The 18,870-nt window shown below is 33.7% G+C and overlaps 1 protein-coding gene across 1 annotated transcript in view; it reads left to right on the top strand.

The window, feature by feature from the left end:
• The window catches only part of LOC149773204 (myosin-IIIb-like), a 108,878-nt gene that overhangs the window by 32,871 nt on the left and 57,137 nt on the right, over nucleotides 1-18,870 (top strand). Inside the window, exons 12-19 of the mRNA XM_089946664.1 lie at nucleotides 843-1,068; nucleotides 2,102-2,266; nucleotides 5,074-5,219; nucleotides 6,531-6,641; nucleotides 9,829-9,898; nucleotides 12,104-12,159; nucleotides 18,072-18,221; nucleotides 18,687-18,798. Coding sequence (XP_089802790.1) covers nucleotides 843-1,068; nucleotides 2,102-2,266; nucleotides 5,074-5,219; nucleotides 6,531-6,641; nucleotides 9,829-9,898; nucleotides 12,104-12,159; nucleotides 18,072-18,221; nucleotides 18,687-18,798 — 1,036 coding nt within the window. The remainder of the gene's footprint in view (nucleotides 1-842; nucleotides 1,069-2,101; nucleotides 2,267-5,073; nucleotides 5,220-6,530; nucleotides 6,642-9,828; nucleotides 9,899-12,103; nucleotides 12,160-18,071; nucleotides 18,222-18,686; nucleotides 18,799-18,870) is intronic.

The following is an 18,870-nucleotide window of genomic DNA, read 5'->3' as shown; positions in this document are numbered from 1 at the left end:
ATTTTCCTATTCCATGTAATGACATATCAGTAATCAGTAAAACTTGAACTTAACCAATTAGTAGTTTTCCTATTCCATTTAATGACATATCATTAATCAGTAAAACTTGAACTTATCCAATAAGTAGTTTTCCTATTCCATGTAAAGACATATCAGTAATCAATAAAACTTGAACTTAACCAATTAGTAGTTTTCCTATTCCATGTAAAGACTTATCAGTAATCAATAAAACTTGAACTTAACCAATTAGTAGTTTTCCTATTCCATGTCACCAGTATTAATGGCGGAGGAAGAACCCGGGAAAACCCCGGAAAGAACCACCAACCCACGAGAAGCTACTGGCAAGCTTTCTCACATAGCCACATTAGCCGAATCTGAGACTCGAACCCACGCAGACAGCGGTGAGATGGCAGTGATCCGTAATGGAGATTGCTTTAGACCACTCAGCCACTCGGGGCCCCATATATATATGTTTGCACTAAACAAAGTGTAACAAAGTTAAAAGCCATTATTAATTATATATTGGTAAAATAAGGGTCAAAAGTTTGGTTCTCAAATATAATGAATGATCTATTTTTGTGTGATTGTTCTTGTTTAGTGCATTGTAAAATACTTGCATTTAAAAGTGTACATTAAATATGATTCAGCCATTTTATTTTTAGTTGAGGAATATTGCTCATATTAGTAACAAAATGTTTTGTACAAAACATTTATTGAACCAGCGAGTAAATTAATTAAATTATTATGCCTCACTATTATTTAATAAGTCTTTAATGATACTGTTATATACAGTGAGAAGAAATGTCTTAACAGTTGGACTAAAATTATTTTTCTGAATATAGGCCCCAGCTGACATCGAAAATTGGAATCCTGGATATGGCTGGATTTGAAAACTTTCCAGAAAACAGTTTTGAGCAACTTTGCATTAATGTGGCCAATGAACAATTCCAACACTTCTTTAATGAGCATATCTTTAACATGGAGTTACAGGAATGTCAGGCCGAGGGAATTAAGCAACCTAAAATCCAGTTCAATAACAATGCAGCTCTTCTGGCTCTGTTTTTTCAGGTATTATTCATTATACTGTTTTCTAAACTTTACTCATTTGACTTGGATGGTAAATGTAGTTAACTCTTTAATAATATTATATGAACTGTAATCATTATACTAGGATGGTGCCATTGATTCACTACTCAGTAACTATTGTTTGAACTGTAATCATTGTACTGGGATGGTGCCTTTAGTTCACTACTCAGTAACTATTGTTTGAACTGTAATCATTGTACTGGGATGGTGCCTTTAGTTCACTACTCAGTAACTATTGTTTGAACTGTAATCATTGTACTGGGATTGTGCGTTTAATTCACTACTCAGTAACTATTGTTTGAAATGTATTAATTGTACTGGGATGGTGCCTTTTTAGTTCACTACTCAATAACTTGTTTGAACTGTAATCATTGTACTGGGATGGTGCCTTTAGTTCACTACTCAATAACTTGTTTGAACTGTAATCATTGTACTGGGAAGGTGCCTTTAATTCACTACTCAGTAACTATTGTTTGAACTTGAATCATTTTACTTATTACATTTAGTTCACTGTTATGTACACTATTGTTTGAACTTTAACCAATGCATCATTGTTTGAAGTGTAATAATTTACTTGGAAGGCACATTTAGTTCACTATTATTGTAACTTTAATAATTTGACTATGATGGCACATCTAGTTTGCATGATTTATATTTAGATATAAGGAATGAATGACCAGTTGGTGCCAGATTTAACACCAGTAAGTTGGACAAACATCAATTCTACTTTGACTTGATCATGGAAACTTAAAAATGTATTTAAAATAATATGTTGAATATATTTGTTTCATTTATATTTATATCACTTAAAATTACCTGAACTTGTAGTAAGCCTTAAAATTGTCTCCTGTTTGTCTTTTCTTCATGCATAAATTTTGAATATATCATTGATTATTCACTGCACTGATTTTGAACCTGGTTGTCATTCTCATAAAGGTTTTTTCTTTAAAGAGAAATGTAAAAGTTTTATTGGAAAATTAGTAATTAAATGTTGTACCCTTTATTTCTTTTTTAGCGACCAGTTGGACTGTTTTCATTGCTAGATGAGGAGTGCAAACTTGCCAAAACAACTGACCTCACTTTTGTAGAAAAGCTTAATAAGCAGTTTTCCAAGTCAGATTTCTACAAAAAAGCCAGACATAAAGATCCAGTCTTTACAGTTGTACACTATGCTGGAGAGGCAAGTGTTTTTAAAAAAAATATTTTGGGCTTTGAGGGAATGCAAAATAAAAAACTATTAGTGCATACTCTCTCCTTTGTTGTTACTAAGAACATGTTCTTTTTCTAATACTTAGATACATGAGCTCTATTGGTTGGCTTCGTACCTTGAATACACTCGGATATGTAAAGGACACAATTTATTTTAAAGCTTTTATTTTAAAGCTAAGTTGACATAATTGGACTCAAGAGTTACCTCCCTTGATATGGTTGGCCTGCTTCTATATTGTTTCATATTTTGTCTTGTTTAAGCTCATTTACTTCAGACAGTTTGACTGAAAAATATTCTACTGCAGAAATGTATATAGAATTTAATAGTGGGTAGCTCTTTTGATTTGTCTACCGTTGCAGATATGCTATTTATACTATATAAATACAATAAACTGACAACAAACAGTGCGAAACTAGTATCTAACTAGTCTGAGCACTTTTGACTCTATAATGAGTGTTTCTCAAACGCAAATACAAAACATAGACAAGACAAACAAATAAAACAAAAATAACGGTTATGTTTGCAAACCTTTACATGGCTGTTTCTACAGGATTACATGTCTGTTTCTACAGGAATTCAGCCGTTTAACTTTATTATGTTTCAACTAGTTTATTTCAGCTTGTTGCTGATACTGGAAAATAGTTGTATTGACCAAGAAATTGATGTGCCATAACGATATTTTATGTCAATTTATGTAAGCGCAATTATATCCCGGATATTTTATTGTTATACTAATTATAGGCTATTAAGCAATTTTAGAGAATTATTTAAAAGAAAATGTGTCGGCTGCAAAAGATAATTTTATTTGTGCATGGTTGTCTTTTTCTAGTCTTCTTGGTTTAAACCACTTGGTTTCAGTATTCTAAGGCGGCATATGAAGTAAGATTCCTTTTCTTTCCTGGTTTGGGGACTCCAGTTGGGGTTGTGAGCAATTGTTATATCACTGAAAGTGTGGCCAGGGGAGGAGAAGTGTCTGAATTTCACTCCTTTAATTTGTCTACCTTTGCCTATATAACAATATGCAGAGTTACTAAAGGTAACATGAAAACCTTTTGAATATGCAAATTTTCATTTCTTTCTCTTATTATAACTAAGACAAAGAAACTATCAGTGATGACTTTTATGTGTATTTGGACTTAATGCAGTGTGCCTTATAAAATGGTATACCACCTGACTCCCCCAAAAGCAGCTGAGAAAAGTCAGTGTACCAGTTTATGAAGTGTTCTTTATAGCTGATATTAATCATCTCAACAATCATCTGTCAAATACAATTGAAGCGGTCATTGACTGTAGTAGGGTTTGGGTATTATATTCCCAAAACCTCTACCAGTGCTCTAATATTAGTATTTTTAATATGTTTAGACATGAAACAAATCTAATTTAATATTAACTTTCAAAATCAAGTCTCTTGCAACTTTGTTGTTTACTTAAATCCAATTCATTGCTAATGTCATCTACTACCATCTAGTTTTTCAAAAGGTTCTGACCACCAGAGCATCATGCTTTCTATCTCAAGTTGATGGAGGAGTCAAAACACTGTTAGTTACCACATTGACACATGCAAAAAGATCAGTACCAGACTCCAGACTATGAGTTACACATTGCAGATATAATATGGTGATCTAAAACGAACACCCATCAAATTGTGAGCGCAAAATAAGGGCTATGCATGCATATTTAGTATGCCCATTTGTGCCTGAAGAGTAGAACCATGTATCACCAGCTTGGTTGCAAGTCAGTTCGTGTTATTTGCAACACGATAAAGATCACAATATGTAATAATAATGGTATTACTTCAAATCTGAAAAGGACCTACATATATCATCCACTTTGACGGTAATACAATGCATTTTGTGGTACAGTATTGATGATAACAGTGCATATCATGATATATATTTCTCCTATTTCCATTCATCATTATATTTAATATATTTGTTTTGCTGGTGTGGTAAGCATGTGGTAGAGTTGGAATGGATCAAAACAGTTTTGCAGATTTGGCATATTTGGTTGTGTTATTGACTGTACAATGCCTTTATAATTACTTGAACCCCTGAAGCCAAATATATTTCCAGATAGAAGTCTTAAAGGTGGCTGAGGATTTAATGCATAATGTTTTGTTTTCTTTCTGACTCTTTGCAAAGTTTTATTGGATTGGAAGTTACTTTTGTTTTCTTTTGACATTGCATATTCAGATTAACTTTAATCCTTGAATTTGTCATTTAGACAATAAAAAAGCAAATATATATGTTAAGCACTGATTAATTTATCATTTTATATAACTATGACTAAAAATGATTCAGAATTTTGTTACTAAGACTGGCAGTTCATTCGCTTTGAAGGGAAACCAGTCTGTAACATGAAGTTCTTAAATCTTTTTCTTTCTCAATTTTACTTTGTTTATTATGATGCATTATCTTTGGGTACTACCATATCAGTGTATTGTCACATTCATTATGTGGTATTTATTGGGATATTTCAGTAATATTGCATACATTCAATATTATATCACAGAAAATATCAATGTGCTGCTAGTTCTTAACTGAAGAATTGTTACATTTCGACACTGATTAGCCAGGGCACTAATAATACAATTTTGTATGTGATATAGTGTTACCATATTTTATGATTTGTGTCGGTAATACAGTTAACCTGATGGAATCGTGGAGAAGAATGATTCAACATGCAATTAAACTTTTGATACTGTCCATCTCTTCCTTGTTGTCTCAGCAGAGTTCAGCTGAAGAAAGTTTTGGACTAAATTCTTTCAGTTGTTGTAGGTTGTGTATTCAGCCGTTGGATTCCTAGAAAAGAATCGTGACACATTGAGTAGTAACATGCAGAGCCTGATGGAGAACAGCCGTAATGAACTCATCAACGAACTTTTCTTGTCAAAAATCTCAGACACAGGATCTTTGGAAAGACGGTAAATTGTTTTGTTGTATGTCTTGCTTATAGATGCATACATGAAAAATAATAAATTATTTTGTATGTGTCTTGTATGTAGACATAGCTTTGTAAAGATGGCGAATTGTTTTGTGTAAATCTTACATGTAGATGTTTCTACAGAAAGACTCTACATTGTTTTATGTATCGATTGCACATTGATGTATTCATGGAAAGATGGCAAATCGGTGTGTCTGTGTCTTTGCATGCAGATCTAGCCATAGAAAGATGGTAAATTGTTTTGTGTATGTCTTTCATGTAGATCTATCCATAGAAATATGGTAAATTGTTTTATGTATGTCTTTCATGTAGACTCATCCATAGAAAGATGGTAAATTGTTTTGTGTATGTCTTTCATGTAGATTCATCCATAGAAAGATGGTAAATTGTTTTGTATGTCTTTCATGTAGATTCATCCATAGAAAGATGGTAATTGTTTTGTATATATCTTGTGTATATATATTCAGTTTGCACACAGACTGCAGTAAGCAATATATTATGTTGCTGTATTGTTAATGATTGAACTTTTTAAAGAGCTATTATTCAATTGTTGGTTTGCAATGAATATGGCAGGCAGATGTATATGGCAGGCAGATGAATAGGTACATTTGACATTGTGTGCATTTGTTTTTAGTCTAAAATATAATAGCACAATTCAGAGAACATGACGAAATACATTTCTAAATTAGGAATCTCAAAAGATTTTCATTTATAATTTGCTTCACTGATGGTTATATTATGTTATATATTAACTGATCAACTAACTGCTTTTATTATGTATTTATTGATTGATTGACTCGTTGTATTATGTATTTATTACTTGACTGACTGGTTTTATTGTCTGTTTGTTGATTGGTTTTATTATGTATTTATTTTTTGATTGACCTTTTCTATATATTTATTGATTGACTGGCTGGTTTTATTATGTATTTCTTGATTGACTGGCTGGTTTTATTATGTATTTGTTGATTGACTGACTGGTTTTATTATGTATTTGTTGATTGACTGACTGGTTTTATTATGTATTTATTGATTGACTGACAGGTTGTATTATGTATTTATTGATTGACTGACTGGTTTTATTACGTATTTGTTGATTGACTGACAGGTTTATGCATTATTCAAAACATGATTTGATTGTTATTTTTGTATTTATTCTTTTATTCATTCATTTATTTTATCTTTCAATTATTTTGGCATTTATTCATTCTTGTTCATTCATATTGTAATTTTTATTGAATGATTTACTATTTGATAAATTAATTTTTGCGGTTTGGTATGTTTTTGGCAGTGGAAATAGGCATTCCCAGTACACACATCCCCAGTGGCAGGACCCACCTAAGAGGCAGTTTGACCCCGGGGATAGTCTGTCTCGCCAGGCTGGCAGGAAACTAAAACAAAAGTAAGACAAAATAATCATTTGAGTAAAATTTCATTAATTCAACTATATAATGATTGGAGTATTGTGGTAATGAGTGACATCATGACACCATCATAATAATGTAATAAACAGAGCTCAGAGGTAATAACTGGCATAATACTATCATAATGTAATAAACAGAGCTCAGAGGTAATAACTGGCATAATACTATCATAATGTAATAAACAGAGCTCAGAGGTAATAACTGGCATAATACTATCATAATGTAATAAACAGAGCTCAGAGGTAATAACTGGCATAATACTATCATAATGTAATAAACAGAGCTCAGAGGTAATAACTGGCATAATACTATCATAATGTAATCATCAATACTGAGCTAATTAGTGACATCATGACATTATCATAGTAATGTAATAAACAGAGCACTGAAGTAATATGCAACATCATGACACTTGCATAATAATTAAAAATGTAAAATTAGAGTACTGCAATAACAAGTGAAATATGAGATGCATAAAAATCTAGTAATTAGAACATAGTGGTTGCAAGTGGCATCATGACACTGGCAAAATAAAATAAATATAGCATTGAGGTTGCAAGTGACATCATGACATTGGCATAATAAATGTAATGATTAATTAGAGCTTTGAGGTTGCTAGTGACATGCTGAGATTGGCATAATAAATGTAATAATTAATTAGAGCTTTGAGGTTGCTAGTGACATGCTGAGATTGGCATAATAAATGTAATAAATAATTAGAATCTTGAGGTTGCAAGTGACATTGGCATAATAACTAATAATTAGAGCTTTGAGGTTGCAAGTGACATGCTGAGATTGGCATAATAAATGTAATAAAAAATTAGAACCTTGAGGTTGCAAGTGACATTGGCAGAATAACTAATAATTAGAGCTTTGAGGTTGCAAGTGACATGCTGAGATTGGCATAATAAATGTAATAAAAAATTAGAACCTTGAGGTTGCAAGTGACATTGGCAGAATAACTAATAATTAGAGCTTTGAGGTTGCAAGTGACATGCTGAGATTGGCATAATAAATGTAATAAAAAATTAGAACCTTGAGGTTGCAAGTGACATTGGCATAATAACTAATAATTAGAGCTTTGAGGTTGCAAGTGACATGCTGAGATTGGCATAATAAATGTAATAAAAAATTAGAACCTCGAGGTTGCAAGTGACATTGGCATAATAACTAATAATTAGAGCTTTGAGGTTGCAAGTGACATGCTGAGATTGGCATAATAAATGTAATAAAAAATTAGAACCTTGAGGTTGCAAGTGACATCATGGCATTGACATAATAAGTGTAATAATTAGAGCCTTGAGATGATAAGTGATATTATGATAATAATATAATAATCAAAGTATTTACAGCTGCACAGTCCAGCTGTAACTTCTGGTACATGATTTTATTTAATTTTCATATATTTTTTCATGGTTGTAACTATCTATAATATTTTATGTTATAAATTGTATAGGTGATTTGAACCTGTTTAGAACACAAATTGCATAGGATCTATAAATAGATGCTTATATATGTGTTGACAGTAATGATAGTCTTAATAATAAGGCTTAAAATAGCATTTATTGTGTAGTTTCTCAGTGACTGATGGGGTATGGAAGTTTTGACAATAATTCTGTGGTTTCCCATTAGTTGCATGAGGTCACGTGACTATGCTTAGTTTGTCAAAAATCAATAGTGTATGCTGTCACAGTGGGTCTGTTGTGAAGTAAAGTCACAATATACGATGTATATAAGGATACAATTAGCACCCAGTTGCATTCCAATTTTTTGGAATCATTCACACTGATTTTGATCCTGTTGTGAGTCTGTGGACGTAATTTATGTTGTACTTAGATGTTTTTCAAGAAGAAAATCATTTTTTTGGACTGTTCAGTGGAAATAGAAACTGCTCATTATTTGGACTATAATATTATTCTGGAACTGTTTTAAATTATTTGAAAGAATTCTGGACAGCGCCATCATGACAAAGTCACGGTTCTTGGAGGACCAGTACATTCCCAGTATTGAAAATTATAAGGGACTTTCATTTGTTTAGGACTCTCATAGACCTATATAAGGACTCATTTGGATTCACTTAATTATACTGTAAATTGCTTTCACATTTTTCAATTATCTCTTTAATAATTTGTTTTTTAACTTTTAAAAACTTTTTAATTGTGCTTCTTTTCTGTTACTTACGTTTGTGACTTTAGAGTTGTCTCAGAAATAACTAATTTTGCTAGCACTTGAAGATGCCAGCACTTCAGGGATTTTATAACACATCTGTGGATTCTTCTTTCTGATTTGTCATATATATGATAACTAGTGCTTTCTGATTGGTTAGATATGACAAATTGTTTTACTTGAATCCCTGTTATACTATTGAAAATGTTGATAATGTTGTGATGCAGTGGCACAGTGATTTATAATTATGTAGAATAAGTTACCAAAAGAAATTCTGAAGCATATTAACAGTCTTGAATCAAAAGATTTTTAGAGCATAAATGTATTGCCATGTGATCAATGCAAATATTCACATTGCTGGCACTGATATTGATTATCGAGCAGAATTAAATCAGTAAAGTCACCGTTATCACTCTCAAGTCTTCTAATTTATGCTTTCCCATACTATGCACACAGATTATAAATATGCCATGTTCATTGCCTGTTAATTGCAAAAATGTAGGAAAACACATAGGAAAAATTACAATCATCAGATCAGGTAATAAGGCTTGATTTGTTAATCGCTTTTAGTATATGCTTTGTAAAAACAATAGACTCAGCTGTTTTGCAAAGTGAGGTGTTTTGTACCAACATCTAAAATGTGAAAACTGATACCAATCTTATTTTCAAAGAAGCTTGCAGCTATACTCATGCGTAAATGGAGTCCAATTGCAAACAACAAAACTTTCATCAGCCATCACACAATGCTACAGCAGATCAGGGTTGTTTGTTTTTTATTTTATGATTATTCATAACAATCTTTATGGACCCAGATCTGCTGGTGCATTATGTGATGGTAACTCTCAGTCTTTGCAGTTGGATTTGACTTGTAAATGAACTTATACAGTATTAAATCAGCAGGAACTGGATCAGTGCAGCAAATCATTTTATAGTCATGTAAATCAATATGCAGCAAAACTTGTTACGGTCAGATATGTATATGTGTGCATCTTTACACAGGATGAAATCCCAGGAGGTTGTTGATATTGGAGTGACAGCAAATCCTAACACTGCCTGTGCTCATTTTAGGGTGAGTAATTGTTTGTCTGTGTTGTATTAACTCATTTTAGTGTGAAGTAGAGGGCATATGAAGTAGAGGGTATATGAAGTAGAGAGCATATAAAGTAGAGGGTATATGAAGTAGAGAGCATATGAAGTAGAGGGCATAGGAAGCAGAGAACATATGAAGTAGAGGGTGTACGAAGTAGAGAGCATATAAAGTAGAGGGTATATGAAGCAGAGAACATATGAAGTAGAGAGCATATGAAGTAGAGAGCACATAAAGTAAAGAGCATATGAAGTAGAGGGCATATGAAGTAGAGGGCATATGAAGTAGAGAGCATATGAAGTGGAGGGCACATGAAGTAGAGGGCATATGAAGTAGAGAGCATATGAAGTAGAGATCACATAAAGTAGAGAGCATATGAAGTAGAGAGCATATGAAGTAGAGGGTACATGAAGTAGAGGGCATATGAAGTAGAGAGCATATGAAGTAGAGATCACATAAAGTAGAGAGCATATGAAGTAGAGAGCATATGAAGTAGAGATCACATAAAGTAGAGAGCATATGAAGTAGAGATCACATAAAGTAGAGAGCATATGAAGTAGAGAGCATATGAAGTAGAGAGCACATAAAGTAGAGAGCACATAAAGTAGAGAGCACATAAAGTAGAGAGCATATGAAGTAGAGGGCATATGAAGTAGAGAACATATGAAGTAGAGAGCATATGAAGTAGAGATCACATAAAGTAGAGAGCATATGAAGTAGAGAGCATATGAAGTAGAGGGTACATGAAGTAGAGGGCATATGAAGTAGAGAGCATATGAAGTAGAGATCACATAAAGTAGAGAGCATATGAAATAGAGAGCATATGAAGTAGGGGGTACATGAAGTAGAGGGCATATGAAGTAGACAGCATATGAAGTAGAGATCACATAAAGTAGAGAGCATATGAAGTAGAGAGAATATGAAGTAGAGAGCACATAAAGTAGAGAGCATATGAAGTAGAGGGCATATGAAGTAGAGAGCACATGAAGCAGAGGGCACATGAAGTAGAGGGCATATGAAGTAGAGAGCATATGAAGTAGAGATCACATAAAGTAGAGAGCATATGAAGTAGAGAGCATATGAAGTAGAGGGTACATGAAGTATAGGGCATATGAAGTAGAGAGCATATGAAGTAGAGATCACATAAAGTAGAGAGCATATGACATAGAGAGCATATGAAGTAGAGATCACATAAAGTAGAGAGCATATGAAGTAGAGATCACATAAAGTAGAGAGCATATGAAGTAGAGAGCATATGAAGTAGAGATCACATAAAGTAGAGAGCATATGAAGTAGAGGGCATATGAAGTAGAGATCACATAAAGTAGAGGGCATATGAAGTAGAGGGCACATGAAGTAGAGAGCATATGAAGTAGAGATCACATAAAGTAGAGAGCATATGAAGTAGAGGGCATATGAAGTAGAGGGCATAGGAAGCAGAGAACATATGAAGTAGAGAGCATATGAAGTAGAGGGCATATGAAATAGAGGGCATATGAAGTAGAGGGTACATGAAGTAGAGGGCATATGAAGTAGAGAGCATATGAAGTAGAGGGCATATGAAGTAGAGGGCATATGAAGCAGAGAACATATGAAGTAGAGAGCATATGAAGTAGAGGGCATATGAAGTAGAGGGCATATAAAGTAGAGGGTACATGAAGTAGAGGGCATATGAAGTAGAGAGCATATGAAGTAGAGGGCATATGAAGTAGAGAGCATATGAAGTAGAGGGTACATGAAGTAGAGGGCACATGAAGTAGAGGGCATATGAAGTAGAGAGCATATGAAGTAGAAGGCATATGAAGGTGAGAGTGACATTATCTGACTGTCATAATCAGTAGATTTTCATTAAAAATGTAATAATAAAACACCCATGCATTCATTTGACACGAGAATTCCAAAATCTCAAAGTATTCATGCTTAAGTCACATTCATAATCTACATTATAAACAAATTACTATGAAGTAGAGGGCATATGAAGTAGAGAGCATATGAAGTAGAGGGTATATGAAGGTGAGAGTGACATTATCTGACTGTCATGATCAGTAGATTTTCATTAAAAATGTAACATGTTAATTGATTTATCAATTGTATTAATTTTCTACCATTACTGATGAAATGGATGCCACAGGACATGCTTATGGTCCAGGAATTTGTTACTGTTTCAATTCATTTATACACTTCCAGAATTCCCTGCAATATTTGGTAGACATGTTATCCAAAGCAGAACCGAATTTTGTAAGGTAGGTGTAGTAATAAAGTTATTTTAACCATGATTGTCTAAATACTATTGTAATTTGCTGTGATTTTCCACACACTGTCTTTATACAGAGAAATTTTTAACACACTATCATTATGCAGAGAAATATTCCATACACTAACATTGTATAAATAAATATTCCATACACTGTAATATATAGAAAAAAATATTACACGCACTATCATTATACAGAAATATTCCATACACTAACATTATACAGAAAAATATTCCATACACTATCATTATACATAAATATTCCATACACTAACATTATACACAAAAAATTCCATACACTATCACTATACAGAAATATTCCATACACTAATATTATACAGAAAAAGATTCCATACACTATCATTATACAGAAATATTCCATACACTAACATTATACAGAAAATGATTCCATACACTATCATTATACAGAAATATTCCATACACTAACATTATACAGAAAATGATTCCATACACTATCATTATACAGAAATATTCCATACACTAACATTATACAGAAAATGATTCCATACACTATCATTATACAGAAAAATATTCCATACGTAATCCTTATTCAGAAAAATATACCATACATAATCCTTATACAGAAAAATCATCAGCATATTACTGTTGCATTATATGCTTTGCTACAGCTGTGGAAATGGCATGCATAGTGTTCCTGTTCTTGGTCTGTCCATAGATCCATCTGTCAGTCAAATTAGGGGGCCCCAAGTGGCTGAGTGGTCTAAAGCCCTCTACGTTACAGATCACTGCCATCTCACCTCTGTCTACATGGGTTCAAGTCTAGGATTCGGCCAATGTGGGTATGTGAGAAAACTTGCCAGTAGCTTCTCATGGGTTGGTGGTTCTTCCCGTGGCTTTCCCGGGTTCTTCCTCCACCTTTAATACTGGCTGCCATGCAGAGCCTATTCTGTGCTGAAAAATGGCATTAAACCCCACAACAACAACAGTCTAATTAGTGTAGTATCAGTTATTTTTGTGGGTTGTAAAATAAGACGTTTTAGTTTGCTCATAAGTTTGTGGTTTTTCCTGTTACAGTTTGCATTTTTGTAAGTATTTAATTTAATGAATTAACAGCAACAAATGCATAGATGCCAGCCATTCCACTTTTGCTTAATAATTACAATTTTTGTTTTTCACTGAATTATTTTTTATTCTTGCCTATATATGGATTATGCTTTTCTGGTACATTAAAAAGTAAAATAAATTTTAACCAATACAAAGTTGTGTCTGTCATTTGTATTATCATCTCTTTAATTCAGTTTAGCAGAAATATTTGAGAATATTCCAGAAAGAAAGACTGCTGCATAAGAATAGCACAGGAGCTAATTTGTCCATATCTTAATGTACTTTCCTATATTTGCTTATAGCAACTGTAAGTAACCCATTTCCCAGAAAACAGACTGGTTTCTTTAATTTGAAACTATGCTTTGCACATTAATTATATAGATATTCAAGTTATTTAGCAGACCAGTATGTAATTTAAAGAAAATGGCACCAGATATTAAGTGAAAAAGGTTTCATGGTCTGACTTGTGACTGATAATTGATTGAGCAGATGGGTATTTTTAAACTTCAAAACATGTCCAATCAACACTGCTTTGCAAATTTGTAATGAAAACTATAACATAATGCAATACCGCAGTCTGATTGAGAACTCCATCATGTCATTTGCAGAATTTGTTCACTACATGGTCATTCGCAAAAAATAGACATGTAGACTAGTTAAAGTGAGTGTTGAATAAAAATAATGTTTTAGTATATTTTGTGTTTGTATTCTGGTCCTAATCCACATGGATTTCACCGATTTTGCCTGCAGATCCAGGTTGCTAGTAAATATAAATGTACATTTTTCATGCACTGTACTGTAATTATGGCATGCGATATATTAGATATGATGTTGTGGGCTAAATGAACTAGGGTTACTAATATTTGTACTAGTAAGATATAGATAGCTCTTGTTATGCTCAGGTTGTGCTTTTTTGCCATTTGTGATAACAGAGATTACACTTATACCTCCCTGTGGTTGGCATATATGCAAATAGCAATCATTTCATTGATTAACTGTTTACCTCATGAAATGTGTGGCTTTTTATGTAGTTAATACACATGTACCAAAGTTACACAGTGCAGTGCACTATAAATAGAACACCTGTTACATATTTGACCCCATACACATAGGCCTGTATGTTAATTGTTAAGAAATTTAGTATATGTTACATTTAACATCAATTTTAGACATTTTTGGTACACAACTAACATGTATATAAAGATTTAAGAATAAAGTCCAATTGTTATAGCTGTATCACTTTTTTCAATGAAGAACTTTTTATGTGCTTTAAAATCTTGAGAGAACTCATTCACCATCAAGCCTCTGACCCCATCTGACCAACCATAGCTACCATTTCTCATACTTGAAATTTACAAGTTCTTTGTCTATGTCTGCATCACTAAGTCATCTGAATTTGATAATTTATAAAAACTAATTGTTGCATACATCAATATCAGAGCCTTTTCCTAAGTTATTGAAGCTTTCATGGTAGTGATTTTAATCGTGCAAATTCAAGAAAGTAATGAGCAGAGTCTGCTGCCTCCATTTTGGAGAGGGGAGAATACAACTAAGTTACTTTAAATAGCTGATTACGACTAGAGCTTCAGTAGTGACCATGTCATCTGACTTAATGTTCATTCACATCGATGAATGTAGTATCTAATAGGGGGTTTTCCCCAAAGGTGGCGCTATAAAAACCAGTTCAAAATGGCTGATGTTTACAGCAGGCATCAAAAGGCACTTCCATGAAAATGGACGAGAGGCATAAAAACTCGCTCCCATGAGATAAGGGTAGTGGCATCCAAAGGTGCTTCCATGAGAATGCAGTAGAGCATCCAAAGGCACTTGCATCAAGTACAAAGTTAAATAAAAACTATCACCTGTTGGAGCACAGATTAAACACCTGTCAAGATCAGTCTTACATACAACATCAGCGTGAACCTACATGGATGACACAAAGCTATTGTACATGTACATGATCTCTGTCTTAAAACACTGTCCATAAAATTGCACTATGAATTACTTTCTGATGAACATGAAATTAACACAGTGGTTAAAGAGTGGTAAAATTCACCTTATAGATCCCCATCAGCTCACTGTCATCATTCCATGTAAACCAAACACATGAACAGTTTCCCTATGCTAAATGCAGTTTAAGAAGGCAGTCAACATTTGATATATTTTTCAGAGCCTGTCAGAGTGCAAATATGCCAAGTAAATAGAAAAACAATGGAATCACTCCTTTGCTTGTGCCTGTCTCATGTACAAACTAACTTCAAGCAGTAGACAATACTTAACATTTCATCAATCAAGTCAATTGGAATGATTTTGGCTTGCACACAAATGTTTGAGTGTGTGTGTGTGTGTGTGTGTGATTTGGATTTTTATCTTAGCTTTAACAATTTTTCAGTCATATTGTCTCGATGTCTGCAGTGTGACAGTTTATAGTGATGTCTAGCAGTGGGGCATCATGCCTCAGTCATGTAGCATGATGCCCCACCCAGTCACATTATCCTCACACCAGGCTGATAAGTCCTAACACTAACCTCTTAATGCTGAGTGCCAAGCGAGGCATCTGTTATACCATGTTTGTAAGTCTTTTGTATGACTTGACTGGGGATCGAACCCACGACCTCCCGCATCCCACAACTGTTAGAAAGATCAGACTTGATTGTTGATGACTTTCAGAATGTTGGTTTTGTTTAATTTAACAAGTTAAGGATTATTTACCTGACAAACAAGTCTGTCTACCAGCAAACTTTGATTGACCTGACAAACAAGTCTGTCTACCAGCAAACTTTGATTGACCTGACAAACAAGTCTGTCTACCAGCAAACTTTGATTGACCTGACAAACAAGTCTGTCTACCAGCAAACTTTGATTGACCTGACACCCATTTTCTGCTTTTGTTTGAAAGTCAGTGAACTGCGAACTTACTCTGTAGTAATTAGTGTTTTGTTAGTAATTAGTGTATATATATATAGTGTTTTGTTAGTAATTAGTGTATATACATAGTTTTTTGTTAGTAATTAGTGTATATACATAGTTTTGTGTTAGTAATTAGTGTATATATATATAGTTTTTTGTTAGTAGTTGGTGTATATATGTAGTTTTTTGTTAGTAGTTGGTGTATATACAAGCCTTGGGTTTGATGTGGAATTTGACTCCCTTCCTCATTAATACAAGCCTTGGGTTTGATGTGGGAGTTGACTCATTTCCTCACTAATACAAGCCTTGGGTTTTATGTTGGAGTTGACTCTTTTCCTCACTAATACAAGCCTTGGGTTTGATATGGGAGTTGACTCCTTTCCTCCATAATACAAGCATTGTGTTTAATGTGGGAGTTGATTCATTTCCTCAGTAATAAAAGCCTTGGGTTTGATGTGGCACTTGACTCCTGTCCTCACTAATACAAGCCTTGGGTTTGATGTTAGAGCTGACTCCATTCTTCATTAATACAAGCCTTGGGTTTGATGTGGGAGTTGACTCTACTTTTTCTAGTTTGTATCTACTTGGAGCCCTCTCATCCATTGTAACTCAATTTGACATGGTTGGTCTTAGAGCCCTCTCAACCAAGTAATTCATTTTGACTTTGTATGTCTTGGAACCCTCTCAGCCCAGGTAACTCAGTTTGATCTGTTTGTTTTTTGGAGTCCTTTCTGCCCAAGTAACTCACTTTGACCTGGTTTGTTTAGGAGCTCTCTCACCCAAGAAATTCAATTTGACCTGGTAGGTTTTAGAGCCCTCTATGCAAGTAATTCAGTGTCTTTTTAGGTCTTGGATCCCTCTCAACCCAAGTAACTCAGTTTGATATGGTTGCTCTTGGAGGCCTCTCAGCCCAAGTAACTCAATTTGACCTGGTTGGTTTTGGAGCCCTCTCACCCAAGTAATTCAATTTCTCTTTTTATATCTTGGAGCCCTCTCAACCCAAGTAACTCAACTTGACATGGTTGGTCTTGGAGCCCTCTCTACCCAAGTAACTCAATTTGACATGCTTGGTTTTGGTTTTTTGATTCCAGCTAAATTTCAAATCAATGATAATTTATGTAAAACTCTTTGAAGAAAAAATATGTCATCAATTGCAAGCACCTCAGCTCATTCTTTAGATAAATATAAGTCTGTACACCACACCACCCCATACCAATATGAAACAGGAATGCCATCTTAAAAGAATTAAATCTTACATAAAAGTAAGAATGCTTCAAATTATAATGTAAAAATTTATTGTAAGCTTTAAATCATTCTGACCTAGAGTGATTTTGGTTGAAATATGCTTCCTACAGTCGTCTTTCCCCCCAATGAACATGAAGTCCATCGACTCCTTCATCTGTCTTTCCCACCATGTGAAAAGACTGCAAAGAGATGTTATTCATCCAGTGTTGATGTCTTGAAAATTATATTTAGATTCATTTATTCAGTGCAGTATAAAACTAACTGCTTTCAATTTATTGTCTTTACTGAACTTTCTTGGGCAGATTGGGGAACTGTGCTGACATGAAATGTTATTGATCCATTATTTTTGTGAAACATGTGCTTAGGTACACATTCACCTAAGAATTAAAATGAGACAGTACAAGCTTTTCTGTGATTTAGATCTATTGTTGATTAAGCCGCTGTTCACCTTATTATTAAACTGTTATGGTATTGACTTCATAATCGGAATCTAGCATAAGCATTAATAATGGCATAATATGAGATAAAAAGTAGCAGTAAAAATGAAATTGGCATGATTGTCATCTCTGCATCTTGCATAAAATATTATTTAACACATCATAAATTGCCTATCTAATTGTTTTTTGTCCTTTATGCATGTTTGTTTTTGTCAACTTGTAGGTGTTTGAGACCAAATTCTTACAAAGCACCAAATGGCTTTGACTCAACCATGGTAATGCGGCAGCTTAAATATACAGGTGTGCTGGAGACAACTCGAATTCGGAGAATGGGATTCACCACACGACTGCCATTCCAAGTTTTCCTTGACAGGTTCGTTTGACATTTTGTCTGTCTGCATTGATTTAAGTGGGTGAATGCGGTAATATAAAACAACAACAACATGGATTAATAGCAGTGAGGCAAACTTTAATTAAGTTATTAATATGAAATCGTACAAGTTTTACATTATGAGGAAAAAAATTGCTCCAGTTTCTAATATGTGATCTTAAAATTGTATGCTGTTCAGTTGGCTCATTTACAATTAACTACATAAAAATACAATCATGCAGGAATGATGTAACTTAGTCTCAACTTTAAACGTGTTGAAAACATTAAACCAAGACTTTTGAATGTCTGGTATTTTAAAGAAAATGGAATTGAAAAATTTTAGAGAAGTAAAATTAATTTTTTTTTGATGAAGTTTAATTATTAAGTTTTCATTTTCTTACTGGGCAGTTAAGCTTGCAATAAAATGAAAATATTTTTGGAATTTAATGAAACCCATCATATTTCTAGGTACAAGTTCCTAGCTTTCCCATTGGTGGCAAATGTTCCAGCAACACCAGAAACCTGTCAGCTGATTATAGACAGGGGCAATATACCAACAGCTGAAACAGGCAAAACCAAGGTACTTGGAAATAGTTCTAAATGAAAAAACAGCAGTAGCTCAGTGGTTAGCTTGCATTACTTGAAGTCAAAA

This window comes from Sinohyriopsis cumingii, unplaced genomic scaffold (assembly GCF_028554795.1).
Source record: "Sinohyriopsis cumingii isolate HCF-2022 unplaced genomic scaffold, ASM2855479v2 utg000813l, whole genome shotgun sequence".
NCBI lineage: Eukaryota > Metazoa > Mollusca > Bivalvia > Unionida > Unionidae > Sinohyriopsis > Sinohyriopsis cumingii.
This window is presented reverse-complemented; position numbering and strand designations above follow the sequence as displayed.